General features: G+C 39.7%; 1 protein-coding gene across 2 annotated transcripts in view; it reads right to left on the bottom strand.

Moving 5' to 3' along the window:
- CERT1 (ceramide transporter 1) overlaps window positions 1-20,487 on the bottom strand; it is a 144,659-nt gene that overhangs the window by 25,330 nt on the left and 98,842 nt on the right. Inside the window, exons 9-11 of one of the 2 annotated variants that reach the window (XM_061620527.1) lie at window positions 19,020-19,106; window positions 18,410-18,502; window positions 17,809-17,886 (exon numbers count right to left, since the gene is read on the bottom strand). In XM_061620527.1, the coding sequence (XP_061476511.1) occupies window positions 17,809-17,886; window positions 18,410-18,502; window positions 19,020-19,106 (258 nt within the window). The remainder of the gene's footprint in view (window positions 1-17,808; window positions 17,887-18,409; window positions 18,503-19,019; window positions 19,107-20,487) is intronic. The other variant, XM_061620535.1, reaches the window with a different exon arrangement.

Genomic DNA, 20,487 nt, shown 5'->3' with positions numbered 1-20,487 from the left:
TCAAGGGGATGGAGCGACTCCCTTACGAGGAAAGGTTGCAGCATTTGGGGTTTTTTACTTTAGAGAAAAGGCGGGTCAGAGGAGACATGATAGAAGTGTATAAAATTATGCATGGCATTGAGAAAGTGGATAGAGAAAAGTTCTTCTCCCTCTCTCATAATACTAGAACTCGTGGACATTCAAAGAAGCTGAATGTTGGAAGATTCAGGACAGACAAAAGGAAGTACTTCTTTACTCAGCGCATAGTGAAACTATGGAATTTGCTCCCACAAGATGCAGTAATGGCCACCAGCTTGGATGGCTTTAAAAGAAGATTAGACAAATTCATGGAGGACAGGGCTATCAATGGCTACTAGCTGTGATGGCTGTGCTCTGCCACCCTAGTCAGAGGCAGCATGCTTCTGAAAACCAGTTGCTGGAAGCCTCAGGATATATATAATTGAGCTCAGTAAGATATAGGCATCCAGTGCAGATGCTTTAAAATTGGTGTTCTATGCCCACAGGCCTCATCCATACCTATGTAACGATAGTCTCTTTAAGGATAGCCCCACATGGAGCACAATAAATTGCTACTTTTTCTCTCCCTCAATCTTTTTTTTTTTTTTTTAGAGTAGTCTGCTTCACGCATAATACTAAGCCATGGTTTATTTTAACAAACAATGTCTTCCCATAGACTAACAAAACTAGGGTTGACACGTCAACAACAAATCATGGTTTCAGACTGTGGTCAGTCAGTTGATATTATTTATTTATTTATTTATTTATTATTTTATTTATATACCCCCCTTCCTCCCAGCAGGAGCCCAGGGCAGCAGACAAAAGCACTAAAAGCACTTAGAACATCATAAAATAATTTACAATACTTTAAAATTAAAGCAAAACATCTTTTAAAACATTCCTTTAAAAAAGGCTTTCAAAACATCTTTAAAAAAAGGTTAAAACATATTAATTTTAAAAAAAAGGTTTAAAAACTTTAAAAAGCAATTCTAACACAGATGCAGATTGGGATAAGGTCTCAACGTAAAAGGCTTGTTGAAAGAGGAAGGTCTTCAATAAGTGCCAAGAAGATAACAGAAATGGCGCCTATCTAATATTTAAGGGGAGGGAATTCCACAGGTTAGGTGCCGCCCCACTAAAGGTCCGTTTCCTATGTTGTGCAGAACAGACCTCCCAATAAGATGGTATCTGCAGAAAGCCCTCAATTGCACAGCGCAGTGATCAGCTGGGTATATAAGGGATAAGATGGTCTTTCAGGTATCCTGGTTCCAAGCTGTATAGGGCTTTGTACACCAAAACTAGAACCTTGAACTTGGTAGTAGAAAAACTATAGCTAGGTCACTGGGCAGGGTTCAGGTGATCAAATAAACCATGGTTTAATAAACCATCATTTATTAAACAGGTGCTCTTCAACCTTGGGTCCCCAGATGTTGTTGGACTACAACATCCTCCCTGACCATTGGCTAAGGTGGCTGGGGCATGGTAGGAACTGTAATCCAACAACATCTGGGGACCCAAGGTTGAAGAGCTCTGCATTAAACCATGGTGTAGCATTACGTACAAACCAAGCCAGTTTGTACTTACCTAAATTCTGCACAAATGAAAACTGAATTCTATAACCCCTATAAATGATGCAAGTTGAACAAATTTTGAATTCTTTTCTTACATAATTATTCACAGTTTTTACTATTTTGCATAATTTATTTAGTTTTGCTAGGCAATAAAGTGAGGCCCTTCCCCCAACTAACACTCAGGTTTGTCAGATCATTTGCAGGCATCTTCTACATGCCTTCCAACATATTTTTGTAAATGCGAGGGCTGAACGCTTTTAAACAAAAAACTGAGATTCTCATGAATTATGTGCCTTTTCCACACAGAATTGCAGGATATATACAACATTGTTCATAGCACCACAAAAAACAATCACCAAACCTTGTAGCACTCTGGTCACTTAGCTATATATACTGCTAGTTCCAATCACATGTCTTTTAGCCTGAATTGAGGAAGGTGTTTATTTTAAAAATATTTTAAATAAAATAAAACCACACCCATTTTCAGGAATCAGGTACTCCACCACTGGCAGTCATTGTTTACACATTCATTCTTAGGGTTCCATCTTATTAAAAGTGAATAAAATTGTGCTGGGCAGCATATTACTTGTCTCTCTAGTGACAACCAAACATGCACGATCATCTTTCTGGAATGTCATCCTAGTTCTGAAAGCAGGTACTAGTCCACTTTTGAAATTTATCTTTTGCTACATAACATCTAGAAATCTAGAGGCCACATTCACAGATTATGTCAAGTGTGACAGCAATAATCCTACACACAATAATGAAACAAAGGTAGCTTTGCCTCTTAAAACTACCATCAAATTCCAATGATTTGTCGTTATGCACAACTGCTCTTCTTTAACGCTGCACACTTTAGAAATCCCTCTTAAACTAGTGCAAGTTAGTGAATAAATATTACTACCATCTCACTACATATCTTAAACAGTTACCAGAAGATCATACGAACAGGATAAAGCAGCCAACTCCCAAGACTACAAAGTCTCACAGAGCAAGATCTGTGCAATTTTTCAGTCCAAGGCAACAGCACATAAATAATTTGATTCTTTGTCCACTCAGCCAACAGATATGCCGGGTCAGTGTTTCTCAGTGCCACAGGCTGCCCAGAGTTTCCTCACTTGCCTGCAACCCCCCCCTAGCTATATCATATAGTTTTGGTTGGATCCAATACCAGCATCTCCTTGCATTCTCTGTAAAGGTGGCCAGGAGACAGAGAACGAAATGTATAACCCAAGGATCCAAACCCAAACTTCTCCAAAGTTGAAAATAAAAAAATTGGCAAAGTAATGTGCTAACTCAGGTGTGTGTACACACACACACACGTATGTATTGTTTAATAATTACCACCACAAAACATACTTAAAACAAATTGTTGGTTATTTTGTGGGTTGACAAACGGTTTGCCCTCCAAATAATGTTTACAAACAGAGCAAAGTCCACATTAGGAATTGCCCCTAGGGAGAACTACAAACAAATTTCTATCTATGCTCAAATTTGTGGAATTACATCAACTATGTGCCAACATTCAATCTGTCCAAATTTTGACAAAAATCTGTCAAGAAATATGGAAAACTAAACAATGGCCCACAGACTGGTGTTCAATATACATCCCAATTCCAAAGAAAGGGAATCCCAGGGAATGCAGTAATTATCGAATGATTGCCTTAATATCCCATGCAAGTAAAGTAATGCTCAAGATTCTACAACAAAGGCTCTTACCATATATGGAACGAGAAATGCCAGTCGTCCAAGCTGGATTTAGAAAGGGAATAGATACAAGCGATCATATTGCAAACATATGTTGGATAATGGAATGGAGCAAGGAATTTCAGAAGAAAATCACCCTGTGCTTTATACATTATAGCAAAGGCTTTGACAGTGTAGATCATGAAAAACTATGAAATGCTTTAAAGGAAATGGGGGTGCCACAGCATCTAATTGTCCTGATGTGCAACCTATACTCTGGACAAGAGACTACTGTAAGGACAGAATAAAGAGAAACCCATTGGATCCCCATCGGAAAGGGTGTGAGACAGGGGTGTATTTTATCACCCTATTTATTTAATCTGTACGCAGATCATACGGAAAGCAGGATTGGACCAAGATGGAGGTGAGAAAATTGGAGGGAGAAATATCAATAATTTAAGATATGCAGACGATACCATACTACTAGCAGAAGTCAGTAATGATTTGAAACGAACGCTGAGGAAAGTTAAAAAGGAAAGCACAAAAGCAGGACTACAGCTGAACGTCAAAAACACTAAAGTAATGACAACAGAAGATTTATGTAACTTTACAGTTGACAATGAGGACATTGAACTTGTCAAGGATTATCAATACCTTGGCACAGTCATTAACCAAAATGGAGACAATAGTCAAGAAATTAGAAGGCTAGGACTGTGGAGGGCAGGTCCTCAAATGCAAATTTGTATCACTGAACACTAAAGTCAGGATCATTCAGACCATGGTATTTCTAATTTCTATGTATGGATGTGAAAGTTGGACAGTGAAAAAGTGGATAACAGAAAAATCAACTCATTTGAAATGTGGTGCTGGAGGAGAGCTTTGCAGATACCATGGACTGCAAAAAAGACAATAATTGGGTGTTAGAACAAATTAAACCAGAACTATCGCTAGCAGCTAAAATGATGAAACTGAGGTTATCATACTTTGGACGCATAATGAGAAGACATGATTCATTAGAAAAGATAATAATGCCGGGAAAAACAGAAGGGAGTAGAAAAAGAGGAAGGCCAAACAAGAGATGGATTGATTCCATAAAGGAAGCCACAGCATGCTTATCAGATTTGCAGATTAAAGAAAGTTGGGGGGCATAGCTAATACTGTGGAAGACAGAAACAAAATTCAAAGGGACCTTGATAGGCTGGAGCACTGGGCTGAAAACAACAGAATGAAATTCAACGGGGATAAATGCAAAGTTCTGCACTTAGGAAAAAGAAACCAAATGCACAGTTATAAGATGGGGGATACTTGGCTCAGCAGTACGACATGTGAGAAGGATCTTGGAATTGTCGCTGATCGGAAGCTGAATATGAGCCAACAGTGTGATATGGCTGCAAAAAAGGCAAATGCTATATTAGGCTGCATTAACAGAAGTATAGTTTCCAAATCGCATGAAGTACTAGTTCCCCTCTATTCAGCACTGGTTAGGCCTCATCTTGAATAGCGTGCCCAGTTCTGGTCTCCGCACTTCAAGAAGGATGCAGACAAACTGGAACGGGTTCAGAGGAGGGCAACAAAGATGATCAGGGGACTGGAAATAAAGCCCTATGAGGAGAGACTGAAAGAACTGGGTATGTTTAGCCTGGGGAAGAGAAGACTGAGGGGAGATATGATAGCACTCTTCAAGTACATGAAAGGTTATCACATAGAGGAGGGCCGGTATCTCTTCTTGATCCTCCCAGAGTGCTGGACATGGAATAATGGGCTCAAGTTGTAGGAAGCCAGATTTCAACTGGACATCAGGAAAAACTTCCTAACTGTTAGAGCCATACGACAATGGAACCAATTACCTAGAGGGTAGTGGGCTCTCCGACACTGGAGGCATTCAAGAGGCAGCTGGACAGCCATCTGTCGGGAATGCTTTGATTTGGATTCCTGCATTGAGCAGGTGGTTGGACTCGATGGCCTTATAAGCCCCTTCAAACTCTACTATTCTATGATTCTATGACCTGAACTTACAAGATCTGAACAGGGTGGTTCACGACAGATGCTCTTGGAGGTTGTTGATTCATAGGGTCGCCATAAGTCGTAGTCCACTTGGAGGCACATAACAACAACAACATGTGCCAACATGTCTCTTAGATTGTTTGCTCTTCTGTAAGCAAACATAGGAGTACCTGCACATCCTAGGACATCTTTAGGGAAATACCAGTGCTATGTTAATCATCTCTCTAATTTTACTCGTGTGACCATAGTTGATGTAATTCAACAAATTTATTTTATCTTCAGTTTTGTCTTTGTTATAAGATTTTTTTGTGAAGTTGGTACATATGGACACACATAACTGTGGCTGGTATGTAAGCCTTTCATCTTCACACACTATGACATGTGGGAGGGTGGGGGCGAAGAAAGAGAATGAAGAAGGCTTCCTTCCTCTGAGGGGAAAAGGCTAGAGGAAGTGTTGAAGAAATTAGAAAGTGAGCTAAAAACAAAAGCAAATAAATAATTGAATCAAACTGTTGAATGAAAGATAACCAGGGAAGGAAGAAACTGGCAATTTGGAGACAGGGAAACATGGTACAAGTTGAGTGTGAACAGAATGGGAGAAGAAATGGGTAATAATACTTGGAGAGTTATGTGGGGCTGGGAATATGAGAGAAAATAACTTTGCCACTTAGAGCCTCTTGGTCAGCAAATTCTGCCTAAAATAGGAGGCTATGCGCAATACTTCCAGAACAAATGTCTGTTACTTAGCTTGCCTGAACAATGGAACTCATTGCCACAAGGAAAATGTTGTAGGAAAGAATTTAAGAATTTCCAAAGATGGAATATATATATCAATAGAAAGTGATGTCAGTGATTGCCAACTGCTTATGCCAAACTCTTTCTCCATCTGTCATCATTTTGTGACTGGCAGGCCTCAGTAATTTTCAGAAATAATATGGGGGCCCCCGAGGTAGAAAGTTCTAAGAAACTCTGTTCTAGGTGATATTGAACATGGTGTGAGAGGAGGAACTGTTTTACTCACTAGAAAGGTGTTTCTCAATGGGCGCCAGGACACCGCCAAGTGGGTATTGTGTTCCTTGCTAGTGCTTGAGGCAGGAAAGAGTTAACACTCCAAAACGACCGTTAATGCGGGCCCTCCCACAGAGTGCTAGTTCGCCGTCTAGCCAAGCTTAAAATATAAACTTATACATATGTAAAAAACTGTGACAACATTAACTGTAATTATCATGAAAACATACATTGTACACTTAAGTTGTAAAAACAACTATACAGTCTCTACTCAGAGCGACTGCCAACTCCACTGAATGATACATGGGAGAGGAGTGATCATAGACTCTTCAGTGTCCACCCGTTTTATTATCATGTTTCCTGTCGTGTGTATCCCAGGGTGGGCCTTGGCGGTGTCCTGGCGCCCACTGAGAAACACCTTTCTGGTGAGTAAAACGGTTCCTTCTCCAGTGGGCACCAGGACACCCCCAAGTGGGATGTTCCAGAGCTGACGTATTGATTGGGTGGGTACATAAATGTTCAATGATCACTCAGGACCTGCTGAATAACTCGCCTCCCAAAGGCTGCTTCAGCTGAAGCATAAATATCTATTTTATAATGTTTAGTAAAAGTGTTAGGGTTTGCCCAAGTGGCCGCTCTACATATTTCTTGAAGAGATGCATTTGTTGAATAAGCTGCAGTGGCAGCTGCTGCTCTAGTGGAATGAGCCATGATGCCTGAAGGTAATGGTATGTTGAGAGAACTGTATGCTAAGGCAATGCAGCCCTTAATCCATCTCGCCAAAGTAGAGGAGGACACCTTTTTACCGAGAGTAGTTGGGTGGTAAGAAACAAACAAAGAATCAGTTTGCCTTATTGGCCTAGTCCTATTTATATATACTTTAAGTGCTCTCCTCACATCCAATGAATGCCAAGCGTGCTCTAGAGGATGCTTTGGCGAAGGACAAAATGTTGGCAATACTATTTCCTGCTGACAGTGAAAGGCTGAATTAACTTTTGGAACAAAAGTAGAATCTGTTCTCAAAATGACTCTGTCAGTATGGAAGATACATAGATGTTTTGCCACCGAGAGAGCTCCAAGTTCAGATACTCGTCTAGCTGATGTTATTGCTATGAGAAATAATACTTTGAAGGAAAGTATTCGTAACGTAGACGTTTTCAATGGTTCAAATGGCAGTTTTTTGTTTTTTTTACAATAATTTTTATTCAAATTTTCATAAAACATAGAAAACAAAATCATAAAACATTCAAAGACAAAAAACAAAACAAAACAAAAATTATTAAACAAAAAAATAAAATAAAATAAAATGTTGACTTCCCATTTGTCACATATCAAATCAGTTATAGGTCTACAATATATAACAATCCTGTCTCTTAAATCATATTATAAAATCACTTTCCTCCAGTAGTTATCTTAATTAATCATCAAATCTCATAAACATTACTTTATTCTTTCCACAAAAAGCCAAAGAGAGGTTTCAATTCTTTAAGAAATATATCTATCAATTTTTCTCCAAATAAACATGTCAATTAATCCATCTCGTTAATAATTATAATAATCTTATTGTCATAACCATAGTCCAAATAAACATTTCGATTAATCCATCTCATCAGAATCTGTTAGATCCAATAATTTCAATAGCCATTATTCCATTATCCCTATTAGTTCCATCTTCCATCTTCAATAGTCCTGTTAAGTCCAGTAATTTCAGTGTCCAATCTTCCATTATCAGTATTCCATAATAATCTTGCTGTTGTAGCCATAGTCATATAATAAGAGTCTGATGGGAATTTCCTCTATCCCAAATATTTTCTTGCCATCCATTCTGAATAAGTTGCTGAAATACTGTTGTAAAGTCATATCTGTGTTCTTCTTTTTTACAAAATGCACTGGCTCATCTCTTAAGAGTTTTTCCATTGTCACATGGCTGCAGTTAATTCCATAGATTTTCTCTATATCAAGCTCCATCACATCATTCCAGTCCAGAAGATTATCCAAGCCATTGATAACTTTATCTCTAATATCTTCATTAATTTCTTCAGAGATAACGTTAAATTCCAAACAGTAGATTTTATTTCTAAAATCCATAAACTCCAGATCTTTTTCCAATTCCACATTTGTTCCAATCTCCAGGGCTTGTATCTTCCCTTTATTTTTTCTTTTCTCATCTCTGATCTCATTCTCCTCTCTCACAGGGTCCCCTATTTCTTTAAGCTCCTGCGTCATTTTGCTCAGTTCAATTTTCAGCTCCTTACTACCCTGTCGCAGGGTTTGTTTCGTTATCTCAATCTCATCCATTATTTTCTGAAACATAATTACTTCCAGATTCTCAGCCACTTTCTTGATTGCCATTTTTAAAACCACGAAAACAAAGCAAAACAAAAATAAAGAAGAACCACTTCTTATTTCAGCAACAATTGGGTTAATATTCCAGGCTTGATGACATCACAGTATAAACAGAGCAACCTGCCTTATCTCTCTTGTGCAAGAATGCAAAACAAATTTAGTTCCCAGCATCAAAACAGTTAGTGGCGTCGTGAAGAAGCAGATTCGTCAAAATAAAATAGACCAAAAAAAGAATAGTCCCAGACAATATAATATTCCTCGGAATAGAAATCAGGAATAGAAATCCCTCTTCTGTTTATTATCTTTAGAATGCACTTCCAGGACAGCTTTTTGCGACAGAAACAGAGATAAGCTGTTAATTTCGTGAATAACAGAGAAGAGCTATATCTCACCCAGAAGTTGTCCAAAGCCGATCAATCTGACAAATCTCCTTTTGCTGCAACAATTTAAACCAAGTAAAAAAAATAATAGAAAGAAGGGTGCTTGCCTGTTAGTCCGTTCTCTCTTTGAAGAAAAGATAAACGTATCGCTTAAGCAGATAGAGCTTGTTAGAAAGTCCGTCCGGCATTGTTGCCTGGACTTTATCTCATAAATTAATGAAATCCAGTCCTCCCAACAAAAACAGGCTTTGAGGTTGATCTCTACGTTTCTCCCTGCCCGGGAGAAATTTCATCAGTCAAAAAAAAAAATGTTCTGACTGATTTATATCTGAATAAGCTTCTTTTGAGGCGGGAGCCCGTCCCAAAAGCAGGCACAAGCGAAGTCACCCTTCCCGGAAGTCCAAATGGCAGTTTTTGAAGAGCTGCCAAGACCTTGTGAAGATTCCATGTTGGAAAACGATGATGAACAGGTGCCGACAATAGTGAAGCCCCTCTTAGAAATTGTTTCATATAGGGATGAGCTCCCAGTGATGCATAAGAAGACTTAGACAGGACTGTTGACAACGCAGATGCTTGTCGTCTCAAAGTATTGGGTCTCAACCCATTCTTCAAACCAGCATTTAAAAAGGATAACACCTCTGTAATTCCCGACTTCCTAGGTGTAACATGATTCCTATTACACCATTTCAAAAAGGCCGCCCAGGTATACTGGTAGCTTCTTATTGTGGACTGTCTTCTAGATGCCAATATTGTGGTTACCACTTCCGTTGGTAATCCAGCCCTCAGCAGTTTGCCCCGCTCAATTTCCATGCGGTTAAGCTCAACCATTGGAGATCGGGGTAGCGAAGCGGTCCTTGTAGCAGCAAATCTGGTCGAAGAGGCAGATGCCATGGGGGCTCGACAGATAGGTTGACTAGCTCTGAGAACCATGGCCTCCTTGGCCAATCTGGTGCTAGTAGAACAACATTGGCCCTCTCCATCCTTACCTTTTTCATTACCCGAGATAGCAATGGAAAAGGAGGGAAAAGAGGACTTCCCAGGAGGATCCCTCCGCCTGTGCAGCTCTGAGACGGGCTCCCGTCTTGGATGAAACTTTTTCAGTTTTAAATTCAGTCAGAAGGGTCTTTTCTGACTGGGGATAATTTCCTCCGGATAAGGAAGAAACGTGAGATTTCCCACATAGCTTTGTTGTGATTGTTGGAGTCTGGAATTCGTCAGAATTGTCTGTGAAAGACAGTCTTCCAGCAGCTCAGACAGAGCGAGGATTTCTATGCTAGCTCAGCTGAATAAGTGACCCGTTTTTTTTTCTTTAAAGAATAACGGATTAACAGGCAAGCATCCTCCTGTCTACGCTTATCACTTTCTTATCTATACAGCTAAAGAGATTTGTCAAAGCAACAGCAATTAAGATAACCTAGGTGAGTTAAGACTTTCCTTTTTTTACTCACGGAACTAAGAGGGAAGAAAATAAAAATAGCCTATCATTCTTTTATTGCAAAAAGCTGACATGGAAAATAGCATTTTAAAGATTACACGGATGAGGGATTTCTGATTGGAAGACAAAAGAAAAATCTTTTTGATTTATAAGACTTTTGTGTAATATATGTTTGGGACTATTTTTCCTGATCTACTTTTTTTTTGACGAATCTGCTCATTCTCTCTGCTACTAGTTATTTGGACGCTGTGAACTAAAGCTGTTTTTGCACTTCTGGGCATATAAGAGATAAGGGCTGTCTAGCGTGTGACGCCAGCTGGTTGGAAAGATTAACTCCTTTGTAACTGGATAAAGAAATAAACTGCTCTTTGCTTGGGACATTGAAAATTGAAGGAATTTTGTTCCTTTGGCTTTAAGAATGACAATTAAGAAGATCATGGATGTACAAGAAGGGACTTTATCTTTAGACATGTTTCAGAAAATAATGAATGGGATTAACTCAATAAAACAAGAACTGAGAAATAATAGACAAGCGTGAAGAATTGAATTTCACAAAATGAGACAGGAGCTGAAAGAAATTCAGGATTCTATGAGAAAGGAGAATAAAGATAGATCTGGAAAACCAAAAAAAGATGAAAGACAAATTAAAGGCAAGGTTCAAACTATGGAGATTGGATTAAATATGGACATGAAAAAAGATTTGGATTTCCTGGCTGTGACGGATCCTGGAGACAAATATTACAGTTTGGAACTCAGCGCTGTCCCTGAAGGAACTGAAGAGATTGGAGATAAAGATATTATCGGTTCAAAAAAATTCCTGGACTGGAAGGATTTGATGGAACTTGAAATGGAGAAAGTTAACAGAATTAATCCCTGTTTTGTGTCAATGGAAAAATCTTCAAGAGATGTACTAGTGTATCATGTGGAAAAGAGGAACAGAGATGCGGCTTTGCAACAATACTTCAGTGATACGTTCGGAATTGATGGCAAGAAAATATCTGTGATGGAGGAAATTCCTATCAGACTTTTATTATATGACTATGACAGCAAGATTTTTGGGTGCGTAAAGATGGAAGATGGACCCAATAAGGATAATGACAGAAGAGCGATTTGAAATTACTGGACTTAGTAGACTTGATGAGTTGGATTATTTGACATGTTTATTTAGAAAAAAAAATTGATTGACATATATCTCAAGGATTGGAAACTTCTCTTTGACTTTTTGTGGAAGATTAAAATGATATGATGTTAATGAGATTTGAAACCAACTAAGATAACTGCTGGAGGAAGGTGATTTTATAATCTATTAAGAGATAGGTTTGTTATATATTATAGATTTATAGCTGAATTATGACAAATCGGAAGTCAATATTTTTATATATATATATTTTTCTTTTTTTATTGTATTAGTTATTGATTTGTGTTTTTTTTCTTTTTGTATTGTTTTGGTTTTGAAAATTTGAATAAAAATTAATTGAAAAAAAAGAAAAGGAGGGAAAAGATACAGTGTTGCCTTCGGCCAAGGAGAATTTAGGGCATCTACATCCTCTGCTCTGAGAGATGGATAGTGAGTGTAATACCTCATCAGTTGATGATTGACATCTGAAGCGAAAAGGTCCACATCCATCCTTCTGAACCTGTTGCGTATCTGTTTGAACACATCTTTGTGCAACTGCCACTCTCCCGGCAACATCTGTTGTCTGCTTAACCAATCCGCTTGGACATTCTCTACTCCCTTTATATATTCCGCTGTCAATGATTGTAGCATGTGCTCTGCCCAGGAAATTTATAGAGATGCCTCCTGATGAAGAACCAGTGACTTCGACCCTCCTTGACGATTTATGAATGCTTTCACACAGTTGTTGTCTGTTCTCAGCAGCACGTTTGAGATGGAATAAAGGCACAAAATGTTGCAGCGCCAACCGTGCTGCCTGAAGTTCTAGTAAGTTGATGCTTTGGTTTGATTCGTGAGGGGACCAAGATCCCGGCAGGATTTGACCTCTGCAGTGAGCTCCCCACCCCTGGAGACTCGCATCTGATGTGACAGTCTCCCATGGTGGGTCCTTTAAGGAAAGTCCTCTGCGTAGATTGCAATCCTTTGTCCACCAATGAAGAGTGGTTCTCAATCGTAATGTCAGAGGAACCTGTAGATGCATGGAATGTGCTATCTGCCACTGGTATGGTAACAGTGTCCATTGTAGAGGACGAACATGAAATCTGGCCCATGGCGTAACTTGGATAGAGGAAACAAGCATGCCTAAAACCTGTGCTAAGACCATTAAGTCCTCTGCAGGCTTCGCTAACAATGGTTGAACAGCCAACTTTATCTTTTGAACTCTGTCTTCCGAAAGAGAAATTGTCTCCAGTTCCGTATCTATCATTGCTCCCAAATGCTGTAAACGTTGTTGAGGGAACAAATGACTCTTGGGTATGTTGACTAAGAATCCGTGATCGTGGAGAACTGCTAGTATGGTGTGAATGTCCTGATAAGCTGACTGTGCTGTGTGTGAATGAATCAGAATGTCGTCTAAATATGGGTAAAGATTCAACCCATGTTGATGGAGATGCGCAACAAGAGTCACCAGAATTTTTGTGAAGACCCTCGGCGGTGACGCCAAGCCAAAGGGCATTGCCCTGTACTGATAGTGTTGATTGTTGTAAATGAAGCGGAGGAACTTGCGGTGCTGCGGATGGATTGGCACATGTAAATATGCTTCAGTTAGATCTATGGAAGCTAGGAAGTCTCGAGGCTGAATAGCTTCTTTTATGGACACCAATGTTTCCATGCGAAATTTCCGGTATTTGACAAATCTGTTTAGAAATTTTAGATCGAGCACCGCTCTCCAATTGTTTCCTTTTTTGGGCACAAGAAAGAGAACAGAATAAACCCCTTGAAATTTCTGGTGCTGCTGAACCGGTTCTATGGCTGCTATCTGCAACAGATGTTGTATTGCCTGTTGTAGTAGCCTGCGCTTTTCGGGATGTGCCGAAACAGGTGACGGGAGAAATCTGTTTGGAGGCATAGCCTGAAACTCTATCTGATACCCATACTGGAGAGCATTCTTTACCCAGTGGTCTGATGTTGTCATCTGCCAAATGTGTGCAAATTTCAGCAGGCGGCCTCCCACTGGTATCTGCAATAAGTCAGAATTGTCTTTGTTGCCTTCCACCTCTGTGGGTAGCTGAGAATGTATTTTGCGCTGCTGATTGTTGTTGGTTGTGCAACTGGAATCTTGGACGACCCCTTGTCTGTTAACACGGAAATCTCGCCCCCTGCCTCCAAACCTAGATGGACGAAAGGACTGGTATGGCTGAAAACGGCGAAAAGGTCGCCTGTCATCTCATCTTTTACTTGTTACTGGCATTGCCTTCTTCTTGTCTCTTGTTTCAACTAGTACTTCACTGAGCACATTTTCACCAAATAATTTCTTGCCTGCATATGGTTCTGTCGCCAACACCATGCGAGAAGAAACGTCCGTCTCCCAATGACGAAGCCACAAAATACGCCTAGCTACAACTTCAGCAGCCATGGCTCTAGCTGCAAATTGAGTAGCATCCATTGTTGCATCTGCAATGAAAGCCTGTGTCCTTGATACCTTCAAAATTGTTTTCCTAAGTCTGTCTTGGTCTTGTTCTGGATTTTCCAAAACTTCACCTAACCACAATAATGCAGCCCTTGAAAACACAGATGCTACTATAGATGCACGTACCGACAAGGCTGACGCTTCATGGACCTTTTTAAGTGCCATATCTAACTTTCGTTCTGTAAGATCTTTCAATTGAGCATCCCCTTCTCTTAAAAGGAAGTTTCTAGAAACTAAGGCAGAAATTGGAGAATCAATGTCTGGAGTTTTCAGCTGCTCCATAAACTCTGGCTCCAATAAGGATAGTTTCTTAGCATACGTCATTGACTTGGTAGACTGAACTGGTGAGTCCCATTCAGATTTCACTATTTGTCTGAGTAGTGATGGTACCTTAATGACCTTATCAGTAGACTTTGTTTCCGGAAGGACAGATGCTCCTCTGGAGGTAGAAGGTGCCTGTTCTGTAACAACATCATTCAAATCTAAAGCCGCCATAGCCTTGCATAGCAGAGGTGTATAGTAAGTGCTATGAAACAACCTATTGGAGTGGTGCTCTTCTGGTTGTGAAGTATCACTCCATTCATCTGATTCGTCTTCGAAATCAAGCACTGAATCATCGTGCATAAACTGTTGCCTAGCAAACTTTGATCTGTCTGGTCTGTCAGCTAATAAGCCCTGTGCTCTACCCCTGGCCACATCATGTGGATCTGGTGATCCATTTGCAAGTTCAGTGTGCAGCTCATGTTGCTCAACTTCAGGGAAACCTGCCTGATTCATCTGATCACTGCACTGTCGTATATTGTGTTGCCAGTGACTTTGTCCTGGTGCATGACTGCGCTGTTGTGCCTGTACAGGAACCACTTGAAAAGATTGGCGAAAAGCAGCTAGTTCTGCTGATATATCACCCATGAGAGCCTTTCTAATATAATTTAATTCTGCAGCTCCTAAATGAAAAGACTTCACCTGTTGAAGTTCCTAATCTGAACACGAGGTGGCAAGAGAGGCCATCTATGTGGAGTTGAATTGATGATGGTTATGATTAGTTCTCTCACGCAAAACTCTGTGCTGCTGTTTATGACTGTGCTCATTAGCTGCAATATCACTTACAGGCTCTAAAGCCCCAGTGCTCTGTGGAACCTCAGGGTGATGAATATTAAAACCTGTAAATTCCTCATCATTTTCCTCAGAATCTGAGCAAAAAAGGACTGAAGGATCTGGAATCTCCTCCTGCTGTGAGGGAAATTCAGCATTTACTGTACTCAACTGCTGTGATTGCTGTCCTAGATACAGCGCCCTTCTGCTTTGTAAGGAAGCATTTTTCTTATATTCTGTGGCTCCCTCAGCAGCAACCCTTCCTGATTGCTCTGCTGTATGGCTAACTGTATGTTTTGTTTTAGTCATATGCTTGCGTCCTGATCGCTCTGCTACCGCAGTTCTGACAGGTTTTTCTGCACCTTTAACTGCTTCCATACTTTGACGTCCTGATTGCAGTGCTACTGCACCAGCTACAGGAGATGCAGTATCGTTAAATGCTTTTAAATTTTTCCACCCTGATTGCTCTGATACCTCATCGCTTACAGGGGAAACAGGTGCATGTTGATTAACGGCCGTTCTCTGTGCTACCGCAAGAGTGATTGGGCCGCGCGGTGCCTGTGAGGCTGTTTGATTAAAATGGTGACCGTCTTCGAGAGCGCTGCAATGGCTTGTCTTTTTAACTGCTAGTTCATGCGAGCGAGCTGTAGGTGCTACCGCACCAAGCGCTGCAACCGTTTGTTTGGAAAGCCTTGAAGAGACACTTTTTTGCTCCTTAGGCATTTCGCTTTCAGCAGGAAAGACCAATTTATAATGGGAAGAAAGCTACTGTGTAAATAATTAAACGAGGGAAAATCACCCCGGAATTCATGAATGTAGGGAAATATCATTAAAAGAAAAATCCACAGAGAAATTCATTACTGAGGAAAACCTCCCCGGAAATTCATTAAATGAGGAAAATATTAACGGAATGCATAAATTGAAAATCACAGGGAAATTCATTAGTGAGGAAAATCTACCTGGAAAACCATTAAGTGAGGGAAATATCACTAAGGGAATGCATTAATTGGAAAAATCACAGAGAAATTCATTTCTGAGGAGAAAACATTGTACTAATTAATCTTAGGACTAACACCTATATACAACACTGAGAGAAGAGTTAAGTGAACATTGACTGCTAATAAATAACATAAATAGAGAAAAAGATAAAAATATAACTCGGCCAGACTGAAGAGCAAGGCAAAAATTAGTACTGCTAAAGCGAGGCAGGAAAACGAACTAGCACTCCATGGGAGGGGCCACATTAACGGTCGTTTTGGAGTGTTAACTCTTTCCTGCCTCAAGCACTAGCAAGAAACACAATGCCCACTTGGGGGTGTCCTGGTGCCCACTGGAGAATACTCCCTATCTCTCCTCCCCCATGCAGTCTCTGCAGCCCCCCAAAACTGCTCCACAGGGTCTGTCAACTCTCTGGAATAGATTTGAGGGCTGCAGGGGGGGGAAGAGAGGAAGGGCAAGCATGAGTGGAAGTCCAATGGAGTCACCCATTTAGTCTACACAAAGCAGTCAAAATACTTTTCAAAGGACAGCTTATCATGAGAAGGTGCAGCATAAACAACTAACACAGCTTTTATTTCATTGTCCAACCTGGCACGTGTACTGCACAATTATCAGTTTGAATTCTAATAACTAGGAACATAGGAAGCTGCCTTATAATGCATCAGACCATTGGTACATCTAGCTCAGTACTGACCACACTGACTGGCAGCAGTTCTCCAGGGTTTCACAGAAGGAATCTCTCCCAACCCTACCTGGAGATGCTGGAGATTGAACCAGGGATCTTCTGCATGCAAGGAAGATGCTCTGCCACTGAGCTATGGCCCTTCCACAACTACTGAACTCAACTACAAGACCAATCAGCTAGATAAAATAACAGCGATACAGATGTTTAGACTTGTACTCTGACCATTACAATGAATGTAATAGTTATTTTACAACAGTATTCCTTGTTAACTAATGAGATAAACATGTTCCAATTTGGTGAACCTAAAGAAAATGTATCTGCAAGAAAATGGCAAGGTTGGACAAGACAGAGGAAATGAATGTCTCAGTTTACTACACAGTTTGAGTTGATATCCTGTTTTGAAGTCAACTGACCATTCATATTATGCCTCCAATATAAGATAAGCTTAAGATATGGGAAACATCAGAATACTGAAACAAGGAAGAACATACTAAATGCAGAGCTTCCAAGGGAAATTTCATCAGGACAACGTAGCCCAGATTTATATTTAAGTTACGAATTTCTGAACACAGATGTTTGAAAGCTTTGCAGACATATATGTGGTGCTGCTTAATTCAGAAGTACTGATTTGTTGCAGAATGGAGAATTTAAATACATTCTGGAACATCTTGGATTTATATACAACAGCAGCTATTTTGAAACCAAATTCACTTGCATCCTACCCAGACCAGGTGTCTCTCTGCTTTTATGGTACGTTATTCATATGCAGAATGAAGGATATGATAAAGTTAATACATTTAGCTTATGTTTCATAAATAAATTCTGCTTATTTTATAGAACTGGACCTTGACACGGAGTGGTAAGTGTACAAAGAGTGAAATAAGGTAAAATACTGAAATACACCATTCCTTTCCATGGTTTCATTTGTACTTTCTTCAAAACAATATAACAGGGGAAACAGAGGTAAATAAAGAATATAGCATAAAGATATGTAAACCCACTCTGTGTAGTAATACAGTACCTGGGAGCTGAATCTGTGAACATCATCAGAGGCACTGACTAGATCAATGGAAGACATGGAAGAAGAGCGACTATAGAGCTAACAGAGACAGACAAAGAAAAAACCAAGTAATCAGAACAAAGGCACAACAGAGCATTCAGTACCAACTTCCAAGCACAGGATAATGAAGAAAAGGAAAAAGCATAAGCAGCGAGTACAGCAGCAAATGCTGACTTCATGCACCTATTATGTATTATGCTCCCAACACTGCCCTGTATACAATTCCTTCTTAGTAATGCTTAAATGATGCTGGTTAGGTTTGATACACAAGACATGTTTACCATTTCAAAATACACCATCATCAACAGGGTGCAAAATAAGGGCTTGTGGAAATCTGGAAAAGAAACTTTCTTCCAAGTTGTGACTTTTCCCTTTTTTTAATGATTTCCAAGCACGAAAACTTAACAGAAGTGTTTCAAGATCAACAACTCAATGAAAGTCAGCCTCCTTCCTCCCAAATTAAAATCAATTTGAATGACTTGATTTGCACGTATTAGATTACATCAAAGTTCAGTTAATCAGAATACCACAAAATTCAAGGAAAGCATAAGCAGACACTTACCTTTTGGACAAATCTATGAGTTCCCACACCAGAAAACGCATCACCAGGTGGCATTGATGATGGCCAGTGTAATCTGACCTTTTCACTCTGGGACTAAAAGAACAAGGTACATTTATTAGTCTGCAGTTTTGGATGTACCATGAACAATCGCCACAGAAATGCTAAAAATAATCATCTACAGCAGGCAAGACATGGTACTCCAGCCTGTAAGTTAAGAATGCAAAGCCTTAAAGATAATGGCTGTGCTGCAAACAGACAGCAATTGTCTCTTTTTTTAATATTAACAAAGCAGAAAAGTTACAATGGAAGGAACTTATCAGACTGACCTAAGTTCACTGTGCTCCTAATAAAAGTATCAAAACTCAAGAAGATGCACATTTATAGTGCTCTACCAGGCTACAGCAGAATACTACTCCAAATATTTGCTCTGAATACATATTTTTACATATAAAAGTGGGGTATAAAATAAAAATGAAATGCTATATTGGCCTCATGAGCCCACAAATGAGAACACACTTCTGACAGTGCCCACTGAGTGTTCTTAAAGGAGCTTAGTTCAACTCCACTATGAAATACATGCTCTTCACTCAATTATATAAACATTAATTACCTGTTCTTCTATTTTATCTTGCCTATCAAGAGCAGCTTCAACAGCATCAAAGAATTCTTCTTCATTAATCAGACTGTTGGGACCTTCCTATAGCAAAAATCAGTAAAGGAAAGTTGAATAGCAGGCACAAGATGAAATTTGTTAATTAACCAAATGTGCTCCAAGTTCTTCATCATGGGGAAAGTAAGTTAGTTCTGAGGGAAAGTACTACCTTTAAAAATGCAGAAGGGTTGGGGCACTGGTCACTATAAAAGAGATTTCTGGGGGAAAACGTTTTCATAGGTAACAACAAAAATAAACCCCAATGTATGCAATTTAAGAAGGAGCTAGGACTTGTGAAGTTTACAAAAAAGCAAATCAATTTAAAATACAATATTTTCCATATGCAAAATAGTTGTGTAAACTAAGTAACAATGGCTAGGAAATAAATGTATATGGTACAAGTCATCCTACCATAATGATCTGAACTGTTAATAAAGTCTAATGCACCGTGATTTCTCTGCAAACCTGAAATTCCTTCAAATATGTTACATTCAGAATCCAAGATTACTAAGTTTCTTTTTCTCTGATGAAGCACTTAATGCCTGTATGATGGTGCCACCACCTGAGAATGAATTTTCACACACATCTATAGATGCACCAAAGGTGAGTCCTGCAGCATACAAAGTGTACATGCATGGAAAAGCTTCCTTGTACAGGTACGATGTTTTAGTAAGCTTGTGAACTATGAGTTCTGTTTTCCTGAGGCAGCTGCTTCTGAGAATTAACTACCCTGGTCTCCTTTGCCATGCTAGGAAAGCAATTAAAAGAAGTTTCACTTTAAAAATTAAATGAATAACTATAAAAAGTGATGTTTATAAGGAAATGCTTGACAGTATGTCACACAGGAACTGCATGTCTCTCTGAACTACAGGAGCTAGAATTAACTGTACAAGCACATAATCTCTTTCTGCAGAAAGGCCCTGGGCCAGCTAGCTAACACTGCTTCTGATTGCTCTACCAGCAAATCTCACACACCCTATTTTGGTAGTACATATATTCAAATGAGAAGAATTAAATATGGTGAATTATTTATAATGATTATTTGCACAGCTGGGTGGAGGTCTAAAGCAACAAAGGCTCTAGCCACATTGTACTCTTCAAAACAATTTTGAAATTGAACCAGCTTGAAAGGATATTTTTTTCAATTTAAAACGAAAAACAAACTAGGGATGAAAGCCCCCCCCCAGACACGCACACACAATATTCCAGCTCCCCATTGCCTGGGCTAAGTTAGCAAGATCTCATTAGGCTTCCTGGGCCTTGAAGAGTCAGCTCACTCACCCCTCTGCTTCTTCTCAAGTCCTGCCCTAGGCTAGGCTGCCGCAGTCTAGGCACACCCACCAAATGCACTAAAGCACCCACCACCTACAGAGGCTGGCTGAGCACTATAGGGCAGGGGGAGATACTCTGCAGTGCATAACCACAC

Source organism: Rhineura floridana, chromosome 1 (assembly GCF_030035675.1).
Source record: "Rhineura floridana isolate rRhiFlo1 chromosome 1, rRhiFlo1.hap2, whole genome shotgun sequence".
Taxonomy (NCBI): domain Eukaryota; kingdom Metazoa; phylum Chordata; class Lepidosauria; order Squamata; family Rhineuridae; genus Rhineura; species Rhineura floridana.
The sequence above is the reverse complement of the archived record's forward strand: the minus strand, read 5'-3'. Positions and strand labels throughout refer to the sequence as shown.